Source organism: Leucopleurus acutus, assembly GCF_964270905.1.
Source record: "Leucopleurus acutus genome assembly, chromosome: 8".
Taxonomy (NCBI): domain Eukaryota; kingdom Metazoa; phylum Chordata; class Mammalia; order Artiodactyla; family Delphinidae; genus Leucopleurus; species Leucopleurus acutus.
Genome location: NC_139151.1, coordinates 109,291,688 through 109,310,454, shown reverse-complemented (window position 1 = coordinate 109,310,454; position 18,767 = coordinate 109,291,688). Strand labels below are relative to the sequence as shown.

Below are 18,767 nucleotides of genomic sequence, written 5' to 3'. Positions count from 1 at the left end.
TTGCAGTACGCGGGCCTCTCACTGTTGTGGCCTCTCCCGTTGCGGAGCACAGGCTCCAGATGCACAGGCTCAGCGGCCATGGCTCACAGGCCCAGCCGCTCCACGGCATGTGGGATCTTCCTGGACTGGGGCACAAACCTGTGTCCCCTGCATCAGCAGGCGGACTCTCAACCACTGCGCCACCAGGGAAGCCCCAATTTTAGTAGTTTTAACAGTGACTCGGGGATTTTTGCAACTTCTGCAAAAATATTTTTTGTTGTAAAGTATATTTATAAACTTATTTGTTTTTTTATGTGCTTGAATTTAACAGATAAGACAAGTACATAAAAATTGTGATAGACCTAAAACGTTAAAACTGATAAAAAATATAGTGATTCGTATGCTTCTGAATATCCTCACTGCTAATATTTGCCCTTAGCTAAATTTTCTTACAGTTAAGTCTTTCAACTAAAGTCACAAGTCTACAAGTCTAAGATCACTGTTACTCATTTTTCTTTAATAATGGGAGCTGCAACTGAAACTTTTTTTTAATATAAATTTATTTATTTGTTTTTATTTTTGGCTGTGTTGGGTCTTGGTTGCTGCGCGTGGATTTTCTCTAGTTGCGGCGAGCGGGGGCTACTCTTTGTTGCAGTGCGCAGGCTTCTCATTATGGTGGCTTCTCTTGCTGCGGAGCACGGGCTCTAGAGTACAGGCTTCAGTAGTTGTGGCTCGCGGGCTTTAGAGCGCAGGCTCAGCAGTTGTGGCGCACGGGCTTAGTTGCTCTGCAGCATGTGGGATCTTCCCAGGCCAGGGCTCGAACCCGTGTCCCCTGCATTGGCAGGCGGGCTCTCAGCCACTGCCCCACCTGGGAAGCCCTGTTACTCATTTTTAAATGAGTAGCTCACAAGCCTGTCCATAGATACATGAATATGCCAGGTCCTTCCACTGTTATGTGAAGCAGGTACAGATTATTTGTGGGGGGTTTTGCCTTGGTTTTGTTTTTGGCCGTGCTTCGTGGCTTTTGGGATCTTAGTTCCCCGACCAGGGATTGAACCCGGACCCTGGCAGTGAAATTGCCAAGTCCTAGCCACTGGACCTCCATGGAGTTCCCCCATTTGTGTTTTATGTAGCGGTATTTATTCTCGAGGGAGGACCTCTCTGTGCCACATGGCTGTGGCTCTCCCAGTGGGAGGAGGTCATCCTTGTGCTCAAGTGAGCGCTGCAGGCCGGTCCTACTGGGCGATCATGGGGCTGTTCTGGGTTTGAGCCTTTAGCCATCTCCTCCGTGGAGGGACTAGTGGGTGCAGACCGGCTGGGCAGGGTGCCTGTCACCCCCGCCAGCCTCCGCTCCCAGGCCCTGGGGCTTGGTGGCGAGAACAGGGTTGAACCGCGCTCGATCCTGGGGACACTGTCAGAAGCTGCCACTCAGTTCTTGGATGTTGTTCCTGAGACCATATCCTGGAGGATCTTCTCAGGCTGAAACCTAGTTGGGGTTCTGGGTGCTCCCCGGTCCTTGGTGCCAGCCTGCCGCGTCCCAGGAGGAGCAGCCTCCCGCCGTCCGTCCCCGGGGTGCTCGGGTGAGGTCTAGCCAGGGGGTCGGGGCATGCTTCGCCCTGTGGGTCTGTCTTGGCCCCTCGCGCAGGGCAGGGCTGTGAGCAGCACGCGGCTTCAAAGCCGAGTCCCGCCTGGGCTCGGGTGTTCAGTGTGGGCTCGGCGCTGGTTTCCACCTGGCCGGGCTCGGCGCCATCTCGGACACTGGGATGGAGTTTGGAGGGTTCCGGCACCAGCGGCCCACGCCAGCGGTGGCTCCTTCAGCAACTGCAAAGCAGACGCTGTTGGGTGGCGCTGCCGTGCGGGGTGTTAGTTCCTCGGAGACTGGCCTCCCAGGATGGTGGCTGGCACCCCGCCGCCGTCAGGGTCCAGCTGCCGCTCTCTTAGCTCTGTCCCTCCAGATGGTACGTCCCCTGGGGAGAGTTTGGCGGCCGTCAGGGTCCCCTTGGAGGGCAGAGATGCCCAGAAGCCTGCGGTGGGAGTCCGTCCACCCAGAATGCCGGTGGGAGAGTGAGAAGACAGGTGTCTGCAGCTCCAAGCGCGCAGGCCCTCTGAGCAGGCGGACTCCCCCTTGGCCTCGGGTGGGGGCATCCAAGTCAGTCCTGGCAGAGCTCACGGTCGGGGAGGGGGCGCTGTGTCGGTCAGGGCCCCGCCCTCATGACTTCACTTAACCTTCATCACCCCCACAGGCCGTCTCCAGGTGCCGTCACGTTGCGGGGTTAGGGCTTCCACACGTGGATTGGGGGGCCACGAGATCACAGCAGGGTGTGTTGTCAGGAGACCTGTCATAGGGCTCGCTTGGCTGAGACAGTGAGGCTGGGGACACCGTCTCGTTTCCTAGGTACCACATGGAGTGTTTGGACCCCCCTCTCCAGGAGGTGCCAGTGGACGAGTGGTTCTGTCCGGAATGTGCTGCCCCCGGGGCCGCCCCTGCTGCGGGTAACACACTGCCCCCCCTCAGGTGGTCCGGACCCTTCCTGTGGGGCCGGCCCCTCGTCCCAGGGAGATCGCGTCCGGCTCTCCAGCAGGGGCGGCTTTCGGTTGCACTCTTTGGGCGGGGCATGGGCTGGAGACAGGGTGTTGGCTGATGGGGGTCTAGGAGCCCAAGCTCCAGGGAGACACCCCCTGTGCCCCGTTTCCCAGAGTCCTCCTACCAGGGCCAGGGCTCAGCGGAGTGCACGTCAGCCCAGGGTGTTTTCTTCCAAGACGCAGGTCCCGTGAGCGAGGAGGAGGTTTCCCTGCTCTTGGCCGACGTAGTGCCCACCACCAGCCGGCTTCAGCCACACGCAGGGAGGACCCGGGCCATCGCCAGGACACGGCAGAGCGAGAGGGTCCGAGCGACGGTGAACCGGAACCGGATCTCCACAGCCAGGAGGATCCAGGTGGGTGCTGGTGGCCTCGCATCCTGGCCATGTGCAGGGAACAAAGCCAAGTGGGCCTGAGGCGGCGGCAGCAGTGGAGAACTGGCCCTGGGGGTGCTGGACAGTCGGGTCCAGCCAGTGGTCAGTGGCCCGGCCCGTGGGTGCATCGTGGAAGCTGCCGGGGGTCCCCTGCCTTGCAGCTGTCACCTGCCAAGGCCGTAGTACTGAACTGAGAGGAGCTGAGAGGACTTCATGGGGAACGTGGTCCCGGGACCCCACCACAGATGCCCACAGTCCCTCCTGGCACCTCCGCCCTCCACTCTGAGGCCCGCAAGCCCTCCTTGTTCTGCATCCTTGCCCGGCCTGCTCCTCGGGAGGCCTTCCCAGACCCCACTTCCCACTGGGCCCTTGGGGAGCCCCCAGCAGCCTGCCTGATGTCTGCTGCTGCCAGGCTGAGGCGTCCAGCCTCCCGGGGGCTCAGGGGGCTCCTTGGGGCTCCCTCAAGGGGCCTGAGGCGGCTCCGGCCCCCCTGACCAGCGCCGTCCCGTGCTGTGCAGCACGTCCCGAGGTACCTCATGTCTCCTCTGCTGGACGAGACCATCGAAGCTGTGGCCGCTGGTCTGAGCACAGCTGTGTACCAGCACCCCGGGCCGCGAGCCCCTGCCCGTCGGAGGAGGAAAGCAGGTAGGCCTGGCTCGGTCTCTGGCTTCCAGTGGTGGCTGCCATTCCTGTAGCCTGGTTTCCGCAGACCATCGCGCAGAAGGCCCTGCAGGCCCAGGGGTCTGGGTCTGGTCCTTCCCTCTGAACCCCCCAGGGTGCTGTTTATGCAGCAGCGCCCTGCATGTGCATCAGGGTGACTGAGCCTCCCCAAAGTTGATCGGGGAAGAGTCCCCAAGGACCTTGTGGAAGATTCGCGATGTTTTCTCTAAATTGGGCAACACACAGGTGAAGCCCCATGCCTGGCTTTTCTGGGTGGGAACAGCTAAAATGATTATTTCAGTGTCTTTGCTGGTTTGGGCGCTATTCACGTTTTCTAGTCCTTTTCTGTGTTAGTCTCGGTAATTTTGTCCCAGTAAGTTCCATATTTCTTTGGTAGTCGACATCCCTGCCTGGGGAGAAGCTTTCACCCCAGTTTAACATCCTCGGCGATTTCTGGGTCTGTGCTCCATTTATATTCATGGGTTGGAATTCTCCAAAGAAGAGCTTTCCTTTTTCTTCTTGACTATTCATTTAAACCAGTAGATGTGGTTTCCTGTTTCTTTCAGCGGGTTGCAATCTGTGGTCTTTTAAAAATCAACATTATTGAGACATGCGTTTTCTGTGATGAGCACACCCACTCTGGGCATATGGTTCCCGGTGAGACCGACGAGGCTTCCAGCCGCTGCCCCCACTCCCCAGGCAGCCCCTCCAGGCACCTGCCGTCCTGTCGTTGGCGCTAGCTGTGCCATCCTCGGTTCTCACTCGTGAGGTCTTGAGTGTGTGCTCTGGTTTGTCGCTCAGCAGAGTGATTGGGGGCCTGTGTAGTGGGTGTCTGGGGTTAATTTCTGTTTATTGGTGAGGAACATGCCACCGCACGAACCACCCCAGCTTGTCCACCTGCCTGTGCCGGGCATTTGGGTTGGTTCTGTAATGAAGCTGCTGTGAGTATCTTTCCTGCAGGCAGGTGTTTCCGCTGCTCTGGGTTGGTAGAGAGCAGTAGACTAGTTGGTGCAACCAGTGAACGTGTGTTGGAGGTGACTCACCCCCTGCGCTCCCATCAGCAACGTGTGCGTTGTAGCTGCGCCGCGTTCTTGCCCACGCTCGTCCTCCCCACCCCCAGCGGGCGTGTGTGTGTCAGGTTCCGCTGCCCTGCGTGGCCCCGCCAGGTGCCGAGTGCATATGTGCTCCCGGAGAGCCCTCGCCCCCGAAGAGCTGAGCACAGAGAAGACACCCGAGGGCCGCTGGCGGGTGGTCCTGGTTCGCAACCCTGTGTAGTGGATGGGTCCAGGAGCTGTACCCCGAGGTCACGCTGATCACTGCCTTGAAGTTCAGGATGAGAGAGGTTTTGCTTCTCGTATTTTCTGTCTGGATCTCCTCTCATGTCCAGGGTCTCACTTCTCAGTCCCAGCAGTTGCTCCCTTGCATTTCACAGACCTGTCCCAGGATAAGAGCTGGAGGTGCTGCAGCTCCTGGAGAGACGGGCTCACTTCTCCCTTTGTCCCGAGTGGCCCCCACGCTTGGCTGTTACATCTTTGCTGTGAATATTTCACACTTTTATTAAAAAAATTATTTATTTAATTAATTTATTGGCAGCTTTGGGTCTTCATTGCTGCGCGCGGGCTTTCTCTAGTTGTGGCGAGCGGAGGCTACTCTTTGTTGCGGTGCGCAGGCTTCTCATTGCGGTGGCTTCTCTTGTTGCGGAGCACGGGCTCTAGGCGCGCGGGCTTCAGTAGTTGTGGCTCACGGGCTCTAGAGCGCAGGCTCAGTAGTTGTGGCGCACAGGCTTAGTTGCTCCGCGGCATGTGGGATCTTCCCGGACCAGGGCTCGAACCCTGGTCCCCTGCATTGGCAGGCAGATTCTTAACCACTGCACCACCAGAGAGGCCCAATGTTTCGCACTTTTTACAGACGTAGTCACACTGTGGAAGCGCAGGGAGACCGGAACAGCACCCTGTGACCGTCTTGCCATGGCCTGGCGACTCCTGGCGGGGGCTGCTTCATCTCTCTCCACCCCCTCCCCCTCTGTTATTTTGAAGCAGATCCTCATTTTACCTCTGAGTGTCTCACAATATGTTTCTGGAAGAGGGAGTCTCTCTTTTGATTTAACAATGAGGCCGTTGTTACACCCAAGGAGATGAGCAATAATTGCACAGCACGGTGGAATAGCTGGTCGGTGTTGAAAGTTCTAATTGTGTCACAAATTGTGATGGAATTTAAAAAAAATAGTTTACTTGCATCTCGAGCCAAAGGAGGTCTGTGTTGCACTAGTGGCTGCCTGTTAAGTGTCTCTGTGTCCTCTTGACTGGGGTTGATGCGGGGTCTCCTATCCTGGCGCATCCCTCGCGGGCAGGTCTCACCTGCTCCGGCTGGGCGGCTGGAGCCCCGAGGCTGGCTCAGGTGCAGGTGGGCGTTTCGTTGGGTTGGTGGGGTGTTTGAAGGGTTGCTTGGGTTGGGGTTGGGGGTCCTCCCAGCGGGCAGCTCCGCCAGGCTCTCTGTTCACAGTCAGGCAGCCCCGGGGCTCAGGTCTCAGATCCATGAAGTCACGGAGGAGGTGAAGGAGAGGCTTCCTCCTGACGGGCTGCTTCCAGGAGTGCAGTTTCCGTGGACAGCACGGGCTCGCTGGCGCCTCCGTCTGTTTCCTTTGTTGAGCAGTTCTCAGAACCCCCGAGCTGCTTGTAGCATCCTTCAGTGGAGATCAGGTAGGGCTTTTAGCTTCATCGCGAGATCACAGATTCAAGTGTAGCGGAAGTGCTTTAACAGCACACGTCTTCTCGGAACCTGCTGTTTCTGTGCTGGGGTTCCTGAGAGTTCGGGGGTGCTGGAGCATCACAGAACTAGGGCGCCCTGTGGCTGCCATGGCTCGTCCCCAGTCAGCCCGTAGCGCCCCAGGGTGGCTGAGGGGGACGGAACGCTGCTGGGTTTGCAATGTAATCCTCAGGATACGTTTTACTGGACACGTACCGTGAGGTCGTCTGTTTCCAGGCCTCTGGGAGAGTGCTTCTCCGGGGTGAGACCACCAAGTGGATACAGAGCTGGGAGCCAGTGTTTCCTTTTACTTTTGATTATTAGGGTTTGTGTTTTCTAATTTAATTTTGTTTCATAATTGTGTAAAATAATCTGCTGGTTCTAATAATGAGGTCTACAAATCAAAGTAGGCTCAGACCTACTCTGTTTTTGCTTTGCACTGCCTTCCCCCTCCCCTCCTCTGTGGCGAAGTATGTAAAACCCTATAACAAAAAAAATAAAAAGAGGAAGGCCCCAGGCCGGGATGGACAGTTGTCATCCGCTGGGTCTTGGGGGGGGGGCACCTGGGGTGGGGCGCACAGTGAAGTGTGCGCTGTCAATGTGCTCTTTGTAGGAAGACGGAGGAAAGTGTCGGGAAGAAAGAAAACCCAGTCCAGATCATCTGTGAAGAGCAGGAGCTCGGGGACAAGGTCCAGGAAACGCCAGGGCCGTGTGAAGAAGAGTAAAGGGAAGAAGATAAAGGTAGCGTCGGATGGGGGATCACGCTGGACGAGCTTCAGTCCTGTGTGTGGGTAGATAGTGGGAGTCGTAGAAGGACCCTTTTTTTATAATTACTTAGAGATTCACAGATAAATATGCACGTTTCTGCAGCACAGATTGAAGATGGGGCTGAGACAAGATGTGTTCTGGGCCCCGCAGAGCGGCTCCTGGGACCGCGGGGGGCGCAAGGGGCTGGGCTACAACCCGTCAAGGCGCTTGTTCCCTGGGGTGCCGGCATCTGGTGTGAGCCGGGTGGGGGTGAGGCCCAGGCGGGGTCCTCACGTGTGATGAGTACACGTGACCCTCAGGCTGCAGGACTGTGGCTACTCGGTCGGCCGTGTTTGGTGCTGCGGATTCATAGTTGGAATGGAGGCTGTAGATTGCAGCCCTGTGGATCAGTGTTTCTCCCTCTGTCCCCTGGGTTCAGAATGAAGCCACAGCTCGTTCCCGCATCGCACGGACGCTGGGCCTCCGCAGGCCAGCCCATGGAGCCTGCATCCCCTCGGTGTACAAGCCTGCAGACCCCTCTCTGGGGCTGATGCGTGCAGACATCGGGGCAGCCTCTCTCTCCCTGTTTGGAGACCCTTATGAGCTGGACCCCTTCGACAGGTGACTGCAGAGGGGGAGCTGGGGGGGCTCACTCTTTTCCTAGGCCCGTGGGCATGTCGCTCCTGGTGGAGGCATGGCTCACCCTCAGAATTCGCATTTGTGAAATTCCTGCTTCCGAGTTGTTCTCAGAATTCCGTACCTACTCGTCCCCTAATTTGGAGAAAGATCTAACTCACACGCCTGTCCCCCACCCCGTCCCCGCTCAGAGACTCGGGCAGCTGCTGACAGAAAACCGCTGCACGGGGCCTGGGTTCATTGTTGAGTCACGAGGGCTGCCGTGGGGGTAGTGCTGAGCCCGCCTGTGCCACGCGCTGCTGAGAGGTTGGGGGGTGGCTCCCTGGGCCTCGATGTGCAGGGTCACCCCGTGCCCTTTGGCATGTGTCCTCCTCCAGCAGTGAAGAGGCATCTCCGAGCCCTGCTTCCCCTCTGAGCGTCAAGAGGAGGATCCTGTCCCGGTCAGCCCTGCGGTCGCACCAGCCTGTGGCCAGGCCCGTCTCCATGGGGCTCTCCAGGTGTGTCCTGGGGGACAGGATGGCCGGGGCGGTGGTGCGGGGTGGGGCCCCAGGCGTGCAAGGACCGCAGGCTCCATGTTGGGCTGGCACTCTGCCACCTGGCACCCACGGCCTCTCCTGTGGCCTGTCCTCTGGCTCTTGGTTGAGGAAGTGCTGCGGCCAGTCCCAAGCCAAGGGCACAGGGATGAGGTGGCAACCCCAGAGGCTGCCTCCGTGTGCCTAGCTCTGCTGCAGAACCCACAGCAGGGAGGGGCCGGGCAGGGAGCCAAGCTTTTTCTCTGTTTGACCCTCCAAAAGAAAGACTTAACCAGCTCTACCAGTCGGCGTTGCTCACGAGCCCCTGCCTGTCAGTGAGTGGAGCCGGGGCCAAAGCCTCGGACGACTCCACCCCCCCGCCCCATCTTCCTTTAGTCCGAGCTGCCGGGTGGGTCTCACCCCTCCCCTCGGGAACACTGCCTGCTGCCTGGGTGTGGAGGCGCGTGGGCAGGAGGGCCATGACCGCTGGGCCTGCCCCGGGTCTGCCCTGCAGGAGGAGTGCTCCCGCCATGGCGCCCCAGCCGGAAGTGGATGCGGACCCCGGCCCTGACCTGCTGGGAAGCATCCTGTCGGGCCAGAGCTTCCTGATGATGAACGGTGCCGACATCGTCATCCACCGCGATGGCTCCCTCAGCGCCAAGAGGGCAGGTGAGGAGCCTCTGCGCACGGCCCGCCGTCCCCACCTCTGCGCGCCTGGAGATGGGGACACGCGTTCCTCCAGGGACAGTCGTGTGGTGTGACCCAGCGGCTCTAGGGTTTGCTTCCGAGTGTAGGTGAGGGTGCTGAGGGACTGAAGATGCCTGTCCCATCGCTTTCTGATAACACATCTGTTGGGGGAGTTACCAGGCAGCCCACAGGCCCTCCTTGCTGTCAGCAGCTGCCGTCTGTTCTCACAGCCCCAGGAACCAGCGTGGAGCCCTCTCCACGGATCTGGGCCCCAGCGGGATTCGGGCCTGGGGGGATCTGGCCATGGAGGGCAGGGTAGGCTGTATGGGTGTGGTCATTGGTAGACTGGGGTGCTACCCTGTTTTCAAGCCTCCAGCCCCGTCCCTGTGCCCTGTAACCGTTGGGAGGGTGTTCTGAGAAGGGTGGGGCTTTTTAAGGATGGGGGTGGGGACTGATGGCTGTTTGCCTTTTGTCTTTTAGCGCCAGTTTCTTTTCAGCGAAACTCAGTTGGTCCATCCAGAGGGGCAGAAGGCGCCGGGTCTGGGGCCTGCCTGCAGCCCAGAGAGACTCAGTCAGGAAGCGGGCCAGAGAGCTTGGGGTCCAGCTGTCCAGGCAGGGCTACCCCGGGCACACCCCCGGCCCCGCCCACCCCCGCCCATGTCCCTGCGCTCACGTTGGGGGCAGCTGTGAGACTGGACTCCTTGGTGACCCTTCAGTCAGGCCAGGCTCAGACCTTGTCCAGCGTGAGCAGACCCAGCTTAAAACAAAGTGACGGCCCCCGATTTAACGGCGACAGCAAGCACCCTCCGCCTCTTAGGTCTGCGGCATTGAAGACCTTGAATGGTAGCTCTAACTCGCCTTCCGAGAGCACGGTGCTGGGACAGGCCCCGAGACCAGCTCCCAGGAGGACGGACATCTCCGAGCTCCCCAGGATACCAAAGATCAGGAGAGACGACAGGCGGGTGGGCGAGGTCCCTGCCGGCGGGCAGAGAGTCGAGATTCCCAGCTCCTGCATCAGCCGGCTGACGGGCAGGGAGGGCCCTGGGCAGCCTGGCTGTGGCGCCAGGGCGGAGGGTGAGCCCAGCAGCAGGGGCGCTCAGGAGCCCAGCACGCGCTCGGGGGGCGGCCCCCAGCCCCCTGCCCCGCTGGGCCCCTCCCGGGGGAAGGGTGTCGGCTCCACCTTCGAGAGCTTCAGGATCAACATTCCTGGGAACACAGCCCATTCCGGCAGAGTCCTCAGCCCCGGCTTCTGTAACACGTTCCGGCCTGTGGACAGCAAGGTGCAGAGAAGAGAGAGCCCTGTGCCCCTCTTCTCCGTCAGGAAGACGAAGCAGCTCAAGAGCGAGATCTATGACCCCTTCAACCCCACGGGCTCTGACTCCAGCTCGGCCAGCAGCAGCCCCGAGCACCCGGGCTCTGGCCTCCTGCCCTCTGAGATCACGCGCACCATCTCCATTGACAGCCCCAAGGCCCCCGTGCTGCCGCCCGTGCGCTGCGTCACCTCCTACACGGTGCAGACCGGCATGGAGAAGGAGCCCGAGCCCCCCCAGGGGCCCTGCGGCCTGCCCAAGCTCCAGGGCGAGGAGGAGCCCGTGGCACAAGCACAGAGGCCGTCCCCGCCAGAGCCCTGGGGGGACGAGGACCCACCACCCCGCAGCTCCTTCTTTGGCTCAGAGGGGCGGACGGTGACTTGTGTGACTGCGGTGGAGCCGGACGCCCCACCCAGTCCGGACGCCCTGCCCGCGACCACCCACAGGGTCGTGGAGCTGCGGTCCCCCACCCGTTCCCGCTCCAGGTCCAGCTCCCGCGGTGGGAAGAAAGCCCAGAGGCCGAGGGTCGCCACCAGGGAGCACCGGAGGGCCCGCTCAGGGTCCCGCTCGTCGCACTCGGGGGACAGGAGCTCGCGGTCTGCGTCGCCACTGGCAGGTGAGGACCAGGCCAAGAGGCACCGGCCCAAGGCCCGGGATCGGAGGTCTTCCAGCGACCGCTCCAGCAGCCGCGAGCGCACCAAGCGGAGGAAGGCCAAGGACAAGAGCAGGGAGAGAAGGAGGGGCTCCTGGGGCCGAGGCCGGCGGAGGTCCCGCTCCCGCTCCGGCAGCCCTGGCAGCTCCTCCCACGAGCATCGCGAGGGCAGGAGGAAGAAGAGGCGGAGGTCGGGGTCCCGGTCTCGGGGGAGGGAGTGCTCACCCCACAGCAGCCTGGAGAGAGCCCGGAGGCCCAGGCACCCCCGGGAGAGGAGGGAGCGGCCCGACAGGGAGAGTGCTGCGCGGCTCCGAGACAGGCGAGGCTCCTGGGAGAGGAGGCGGCGTAGGTCCAGGTCACCCAGCCCCGAGCACAGGCCCCGGGAGCACCGGCGGCCTCGGTCCCGTGAGAAGCGCCCACGGCCCCGCCCCCGCTCCCCGGAGAGGAAGTTGGCTCCGAAAGAGGCTTCTCCGGCACCCCTTCCCCAGGGGGAGCCCAGGCCGGACAGGGAGCCCCCGGCCAGGCCCCTGGCCTTGGCAGGAACAGACGCCTTGCTGGAGGGGTCCGAGGCCGACAAGCCCCCCACAAAGGTCCCCCCAGTCCTGGAGGTGCCAGCCGAGTACCCCCCTGAGGATCTGGATTACGGTGACTCCGTGGAGGCGGGGCATCTCTTCGAGGACTTTTCGAACGAAGCCATCTTCATGCAGCTTGATGACATGAGCTCCCCGCCCTCCCCGGAGAGCACGGACTCCTCCCCAGAGCGAGGCCTCTTGCCCAAGCCCACTGGGCCCCCGGCTGGCCAGCAGCATGACGCTGGCCTGGCCGTGGCCGCCATCCGCAGGGAGGTGTCTCGGATCCACGGTGAAGATGTGGCGCAGCCCCTGCCCAGGATGGAGGGCCCTCGAGAGGAGCACTTGCTCCAGCAGGACGCGGCCGAGGCAGCCACAGCTCCCTGCGCTCTGGGAGGCCAAGCCATGGGTGGGGCGCCTGCGGGGAAGGAGGAGGGTCCCTCTCAGAACCCCCTGCTGCGGGCTAAGGCGCTGGTGAAGAGAGTCACCTGGGACCTCCAGGAGGTGGAGAGCGGTGCCCCGGCTGAGGACAGAGGCCTGCGTGAGTAGGCGCTTGGGCGGGGTGGGGCAATGGGGTGGGATACGAGGATGGCTCAGAGCGACCACCACGGAGTCTTCTCCCTGGATGGCTCACGGGCCTCCTTGGTCATGCAGGGAGATGGCCACGGCCTGACCTGTGGTCCTCGCTGCTGGGATGCTTTTCTGGAATTTTCCAGCCAGGAAACAGCCTTCTGGCGTGGCCACAGAGCACCCACCCCCCTGTGTTGGCCCTCAGGGACGCCGCTTCACAGGCCGCAGAAGCCCCGGGAAACCGAGGACGCGGGCCCCGTGGCTGCGTTCCAGCAGGCTCCCTTCTCTGAGCCCCCTCCCCCTGGTTATGTGCTTCCAGAGCCTGGCTTTCCTGATGCTGACCCTTCTCAGGTGGGCGCCTGGCCTGCAGGGATGTGGCGTTGGGCTCAGGTCACTCAAGCTGGGCCGGGTTGGGGCTGAGGGCCTCATGCACCAGCCCCTTTCTGCCGGGGCTTTTAGTGGTGCGGGAGTGGGGGTTGGGAGCACGTTGCCTTGGGCACTGGGGCACCGAGCTCTGCAGGGGCTAAGCGGGCTGTGCTCTCGCCCAGGTACAGAGCCTGAACCTGCCCCCCACCCCAGCTCTGCCTTCGAGTGTCCCACCATACGCACCTGTCAGCCAGCCCGCGGTCCAGTTCCTCTTGCAGGGGAGCCTGCCCCTGATGGGCTGCGGGGTGGCCCAGAGCCCGGCCCCGGTGCCCACTGTCCTGACTGCAGCCTCAGAGCCGGCTGGTCATGCTGCCACTGTGACCACCGCCGCTGCCAACAGCTCCGAGGAGAGAACAGCTGCTCCCAGGCCAGCCTCGGAGAAGACCAAGAATGAGGAGGTGAGTCCCACCCCTCCTTCCTCCAGGGACTGGCGCAGGTGGGTGGGTGGGTGGGTGGGAAGCCAGGGGCCAGTGGTCTCACAAGTGTCCTCCCCCCTAGTACATGAAGAAGCTGCACGTGCAGGAGCGGGCTGTGGAGGAGGTGAAGCTGGCCATCAAGCCCTTCTACCAGAAGAGGGAGGTGACAAAGGACGAGTACAAGGACATTCTGCGCAAGGCCGTGCAGAAGGTGGGTGTGGGGTCCGTGAGCCCAGAGAGAGGGGCTCCGGCCCCAGGGTCGCTCGGCCACATCCTGGGCGCAGCTTCAGGCCAGTTGTAGCCACGCCTCATTGATGCTTCGGGGGTATAAAATGCTGGTGTTTGTGAGGGGCTTACGACTGTGTCCTCGTGACTTTAGTTAAAGAGGCTAAATGACACAAGATGTTTAACCCAGCTCATGGGTAGGAAGTGAGACCCTGAGAGATGGACATGAGAGATGGACATGCCAGCTGATCTCAGTGGGACCCTCAGCAGCCTTTGAGGGAGGCAGAGCAGGCAGGCGCACGTCAGGCTGCCTGCTGTCCCTCATGGCGTGCTCCCCAGGGCTCCATCCCCATGATCCCTGACCACGTGGGTTTGCAGGGACATCCGGGTAACTGTGCCCCACTCCCCCAGATCTGCCACAGCAAGAGTGGGGAAATCAACCCCGTGAAGGTGGGCAACCTGGTGAAGGCCTACGTGGACAAGTACAGGCATATGCGCAGACACCGGCGGGCCGAGGCCGGTGAGGAGCCGCCTGCCCAGGGTGCCGAGGGCTGAGGCTTGCCCGGCGCCCTTCTGGCTGGAGTAGCCGAAGCAGAAAACTCCGGGCCACTCGCCCTCCCGTTTCCAGGGTTCCTGTGATCGCACGTGGTCTGTGCACCTGTCTTGCTCACAGTTTAAAACTGGACTTTTATATGTATATTATAGACACACACTGTTCCCATTGTGTTCTAATTTATCAAAAACGGATTATCTTTAGAAATGTCTTGATTGGCTCAGTACTTGAAAGGCGAAGCCTTTGGTGATGAGAAACCAAAGGCAGGCGGGCGGGTGGCGCTTCTCCCACGGGCAACCATCTGGTCCCAGGATTCCCTTGTCTGCTCGTTGTGTTTTATAAGTAATCGCTCGGGTTTTCACTTAGGTCCGCCACCTCCCAGGCACAGCAGTGTTGGCGGGTCTCGAAGGCCAGGGACAGGCCTTGGGCGCAGCACAGATGGGGAGCCCTGTTCACGGCAGAGGGGCCCCAGGTGCTGCCCCCTCTGGGGAACACGTGTCCTGAGGGGCCCTTGCGCTCTTGGAGCAGTTTGTTGGCTCTAAAGCATGCCCTGAGTTTCTTCACTGTGAAGTCAGGAGAACGGGTGTGCACAGGAGGCCAACGTGGGCGGGGCAGGGGGCTCCCTTCCTGGGCCCACAGGTCACAGGCTTCCCGTGAAGTGGGGTGAACCTCGCATCCACAGTGCCCCTCCCAAGCCTCAGTCTCAAGCCTGCCCCTGGTCAGGACACCAGCACTGGTTCTTGGGGTCTTTTTATTAGATCGGGAGGGGATGGGGACCCAGCCTAGCCGGGCTGCTCTGCCTCCATCAGGAAGTGCTCCAGGAAGTGCTCCAGGTCATCATAGAGGCTGTTGGAGCTGGACAGGCAGAGGCTGAGGCTGCCGCTGTCCAGAGAGGACGCGCCTTCGCGCTGCACGCCCTCCAGGTATGCCCGGCACAGCCATGGCTCCAACTGTGGGGAGGGCGCGGTCAGGTGGGGGGAGGGCTGTGTGCAGCCTCCCTCCCTCCCCCCACCCCCACCCCAGGGACCCTCCACCTCACCTTCACCAGGACCAGGCTCTTCTCCTTGGGCCTTCCCACTGACAGGTCCTGCCCAAAGCCCAGATAGATGGTGTAGTGAGGGGAGCCCCGGCGCCGGCAGGCCTCAAACTCCCCCAGTTCTGCAGGACAGGGCTTTGGTGAGGGGGGGTGGGGGGAGGCGGGGAGGCCCTCAGCCCCAGGGCAGGTGCATCACTGACCTTGGAAGAAGGTGCTGAAGTCAAAGATGGGGGTGTCGCAGTTCCGGGGCAGCAGGCGGGCGGGGGTGGAGGAGCTGGCCGAGCCCAGGGGCCCTCCCACCTCCCAATAGACCTTACACTTGCCCAGGCGCCGGGCCCACAGCCTGAGACCCCGGAGTTCCAGCTGCAGGCCAGGGGCTACGTGCTGCAGCAGCTTCTCTGTGTAGTGGAGCTGCTTCTGGTCGGGCAGCTCGGCGGGGCTAGGAAAGGCTACTCGCTGGTGCTCTGAAGCCCCACCAGCTACATCGGGGGGGCCATACAGGAGCACACAGCTCGGGCGCCCCACCACCTCCCGCAGCACTGTTCGGCCCTTGTACGTGATGGTCAAGTCCAGGGCCCCCAAGCTGGGCAGTGTGTGCAGACCGAGCTGTGAGCAGGTGGGACCAGCCACGTGTAGATGCCCTGCCATCAGGGTGCAGGCACTGGGGGAGGCTGTGGTGCGGGGCTCCGCCTCTCGCGGCTGCCAGGGGGCTGGGGGTGGGCCTGTGTCTGGAGAGGAAGGCAGGCCTGAGCTGGCTCCCGAGCCGCCAGCTCCTCCCGTTTCCTTCCACATGTCCCCTAGCTCCTGTCACCTGGGCCTGGGGCTGGGGCGCCACATTTACTGTGGCGGGCACAACTCCCAAGCAGGGAGCTCTGGACCTGAGGAGGCTCAGCTGTGCCCAGCAGGGATGGTGGCCCACCTCTGGCCAGCACCGTCCCTGCTGGGCACCCCCCTCCCCCGGGCCCTCTCTCCCCGGGGACTCTGGTGTCCTGCCTGTTCCTCCCCTTGGCACACAGAATTCTGCAGGGCAGAGCATCCCCCTCCAACAGCCCCTCACCAGGAGCCCCAGGGGCTATCGGCTCCACCCCACACGCAGCTTTCAGCACATGGTCCTCCAGGCAGCTCTGCTGCAGAGCTTGGATCAATAGGTCCCCAGCATCTCCAGCTGGGCTTGGGGCACAGGGCTCAGGGCTCAGCCCGGCCAGCCCATGCCCCAGCCTCTCGCCAGCATCTGCTGCCAGGTATGGCCCCAGAAGCCCATCCTGCAGGAGAGGACAGACAGTCCCAGCATAACTCAGCAGCTCCCCAGCCCAATGAGAGGGGGCAGCCCCAAGGTGGAATCCAAGAGGGCAGTGACCTTACCCTTGTAGGTGGGACATCTTCAAGGGCCTTGTCCTCCCCCTGGCTAATAATGCCTGGGCTTTCTGAGGGAGAATTAGGGTTGGGGGAACACTGGATTTGTGACTCTGGAGTGGGACACCTAGGTGTGAATCCCTGGGCAGCTCCTCAAAGCTCAACCGCACTTCTCCTTCACTGATCCCAACAGGCCCATGAGCTTCCTCCCAGCAATCCCCAGTCCCCGCTAGCCGCGCCACACGCCCTCACCCCGGCCCCGCCATCCCCCAGCAATCTGGCACCAGCCTCTCTCATGCCAGTTTTCTAAAACCGAAAATCCGACCCAGCGGCTGCTCCCAGGACAGAGCCAAGTCTCCCTGCCGGCAGCCCTGCCGTGGCCTCCTCACCTCCGCACGCCGGCCCGGGGGTGACCATGTACACCTTATGAGGGTCGGTAGGGTCCCCCGAGTTGTCTTGCAACATCACGAAGCGCCGCGTACAGTGCAGCGCGCAGCGGAAGTTGGTTTTCCAGGAAGCTCGGAGCGCACTCTCGGCGGTAGGCCGGGCACCTGCGCTGCTGCGGAGAGGCCACCTGCCGCGGGCCACAGCCCAGGCCTGGGGAGAGAGACTGAGTGGATTACGCGGCCCGGACACTCGGGCCTGGGCCTGGACCGGCCCTCCCCCGCCCCAGGCGGGGCTGGGGTCCCACCTTGAAGATGCGCGAGTCGGCCTCTCCCAGGTCCTTCCGCGAAAAGTGCTTCCAGGGCACGCGGAAGCGCGTTCGGGCCGCGTCCAGCCACCGTAGTCCCTCGTAGCGGCCGCTGCTGACCTCGCCCAGAAGCCAGTCTCCGAAGAGCACGCGCGGGGTCCCCCTGCGGGCGGAGCAGCCGGGCGTCAGGGCGCGCGCGGGCCACCGGGGGCGTGGGTGGGGTCGGCAGCGGGCAGCGCGGCGGGCTCACCCGTCGGGAGCCACGGCCATTGCTCCCTCCGCAAGGGCTGGGCGTAGAGAGAGCGGCGCGCCCTCCGCGGCGAGAGCTGGGGTCGCGGGGGCAGTCGGGGGATAGCGCAGGTGAGAGGAGGGTTCCGCGTGAGTCTCCGCAGGTAGTCCCGGGTGTTGGGGCCCCAAGTGTTGGGATCACAGATGGAAGTTGAGGACTTCTGGCCACGGTGTTGCCCAGGTGAGTCCTGGCCAAGGAGGCGATGGGTGTGGCTACAGATGGGGCGGGGCCTCGGGCACACGAGGGGCCACAGGTGTCGAGCCGGCGTCCGGGCTGGGCCCTGCGGGGGCGCGACGGGAACGGCCGTAGGGAAACGAAACCGCGCGCTGCGGGAAAACGAAACCTAACCCGCCCCACCCCGCGCGTCACCGCGATCTCCGCCTCCAGGTCCCCCAGTTCCGGACCCGTGCCCCTCGCCGTCACCCGCTCTGCCCGCCCCCTCCTGGTCACTGCTCCGCGGAGCGAACCTGGGGTCCGACGCGGCCGTCGCTGCCTTTCTCGCTCCGCGTGGGTTGGGAGTCCCGAGTACCTGGTAGTGGCACCGCCGGCGCGGGAAATTTCGGCTCCGCTGGGGCTCCGGAGCAAGCGCTTTTATGGTGGCGGGGGCCGGAGGCGGGGCCGGGGCCGCGGAAGTCACGTGCTCCCGCGGGCGGGGGCGGGGGCGGCACTGGGGTCCTGGCTGCCGCAGGGCACAGCCCCTTCGGAGTCCAGCCGCTGCTCTCCCTCACCCAGCGCTGCGGGGGGCTGGGGCGCCAGCAACCAACGTGGTGGGAGAAGCAGTGGGATAAGCTGGGGACCCCGGGATCGGAAATAAAACCAGTCAGGTTCCTGAGCGGACGAGCGGGTGAGGGGGGTGCGTGGGAGGAGATGCAGCTGTGCTCTTTGGGTTCTTACCAGGGACAGTTGTCCAGGCAAGAATACTCAAATACTATCGAGATTAAAATATATGGAAAGGAATCGGAAATGCCTTTTCGTGAGGAAAAAACGCCAGTGATGCATAAGGGACAGTGGCGGTGGTCGGGGCTGAAGTCCTGACTGAGGGTCGCCCCTGAGGAAGCCAGTGGAGGGGGCTCGGTCCCCAACTCCGTGGCTCTGGGTCGCGTCCACAGCCTCTGTCCTGTGCCCCCACTGGCCCCACCTGCTGCCCGGGGCCCAGGGCCTGCAGGCCACTGTCACACTGGGCCAAACCACCCGCCTCCACCCCGCACCGCCCGTCACAGCCCAGCCACCTGGACCACGTGCCTCCGAGGGCACCCCAGCGTGTTTACTGCCCTCACTGTAGCCCACAGACGCAGGAGTGTGAGCCCCTGGAAGGTCCCCAGGCCCGTGCTCTCCCAAATGAGTGTCCTCAGGTGGCTCCTCTGCCTCCCCCACGGGAAGAATCTCTGTGTTGGGTCAGCTGTGGTTAGACAAGGAGAGGAACTTCCTGGCCACCAGCTGGCACCGAGCCTGGGAAGCCCCGCGGGCGCAGCAGGTGGTTTACGGGAAATGGCACCCAGTGCTCTGGGCAGGGAACGACCCCGCCCACCCCTCTCCGCCCCCACGGCGCCCCTGGCGGTCCCTCTGAGGAGGACTCAGTGCAGGGCGGGAGCAAATGGACCACGTCCTGACAGCCCCCACTGGCAGCCCCTTGGGGCAGACCCCACGCGTCCCAGCAGATCCGAAAATGTCACTTTATTCTGCGCAATGGAGTCGGGGGAGAGCCACCAAGCCGACTGCAGTGACCCAGACTCGCCGGGAGAGGAGGGGCGGCCACA

At 62.6% G+C, this 18,767-nt stretch overlaps 2 protein-coding genes across 6 annotated transcripts in view; one reads left to right on the top strand and one right to left on the bottom strand.

Annotated features, from left to right (window-relative positions):
• Positions 1-13,836, top strand: part of PHRF1 (PHD and ring finger domains 1) — a 28,274-nt gene extending 14,438 nt beyond the window's left edge. For 3 of the 4 annotated variants that reach the window (XM_082844960.1, XM_082844958.1, XM_082844957.1), the window contains exons 7-18: positions 2,375-2,472; positions 2,740-2,915; positions 3,452-3,578; positions 6,952-7,079; positions 7,525-7,706; positions 8,099-8,218; positions 8,748-8,902; positions 9,401-11,992; positions 12,227-12,372; positions 12,570-12,845; positions 12,946-13,074; positions 13,500-13,836. In XM_082844960.1, coding sequence (XP_082701086.1) covers positions 2,375-2,472; positions 2,740-2,915; positions 3,452-3,578; positions 6,952-7,079; positions 7,525-7,706; positions 8,099-8,218; positions 8,748-8,902; positions 9,401-11,992; positions 12,227-12,372; positions 12,570-12,845; positions 12,946-13,074; positions 13,500-13,643 — 4,273 coding nt within the window. In that variant the 3' untranslated portion in view covers positions 13,644-13,836. The remainder of the gene's footprint in view (positions 1-2,374; positions 2,473-2,739; positions 2,916-3,451; positions 3,579-6,951; positions 7,080-7,524; positions 7,707-8,098; positions 8,219-8,747; positions 8,903-9,400; positions 11,993-12,226; positions 12,373-12,569; positions 12,846-12,945; positions 13,075-13,499) is intronic. The other variant, XM_082844959.1, reaches the window with a different exon arrangement.
• A 545-nt stretch (positions 13,837-14,381) lies between these two features.
• IRF7 (interferon regulatory factor 7) lies at positions 14,382-17,550 on the bottom strand. Of its 2 annotated transcripts, XM_082843894.1 has the most exons (9): positions 17,478-17,550; positions 16,972-17,290; positions 16,722-16,884; positions 16,420-16,627; positions 16,040-16,101; positions 15,735-15,939; positions 14,878-15,405; positions 14,681-14,799; positions 14,382-14,591 (listed from the first exon to the last, which is right to left on the bottom strand). In XM_082843894.1, exons 2-9 carry the CDS (start codon positions 16,989-16,991, stop codon positions 14,424-14,426), a joined length of 1,473 nt encoding a protein of 490 aa, XP_082700020.1. In that variant the 5' UTR covers positions 16,992-17,290; positions 17,478-17,550; the 3' UTR covers positions 14,382-14,423. The 2 variants fall into 2 exon arrangements, with proteins under 2 accessions (XP_082700020.1, XP_082700021.1); XM_082843895.1 differs by lacking the exons at positions 15,735-15,939; positions 16,040-16,101.
• Between the last annotated feature and the right edge of the window lie 1,217 nt (positions 17,551-18,767).

Coding starts and splice junctions, on each gene's coding strand:
- IRF7 (XM_082843894.1), bottom strand. CDS start 16,991: ATGGCCGTGGCTCCCGACGG. Junction 16,102..16,419: donor CCCCGGGCCGGCGTGCGGAG/GTGAGGAGGCCA, acceptor ATTCTCCCTCAG/AAAGCCCAGGCATTATTAGC. Junction 15,940..16,039: donor AAGATGTCCCACCTACAAGG/GTAAGGTCACTG, acceptor CCTCTCCTGCAG/GATGGGCTTCTGGGGCCATA.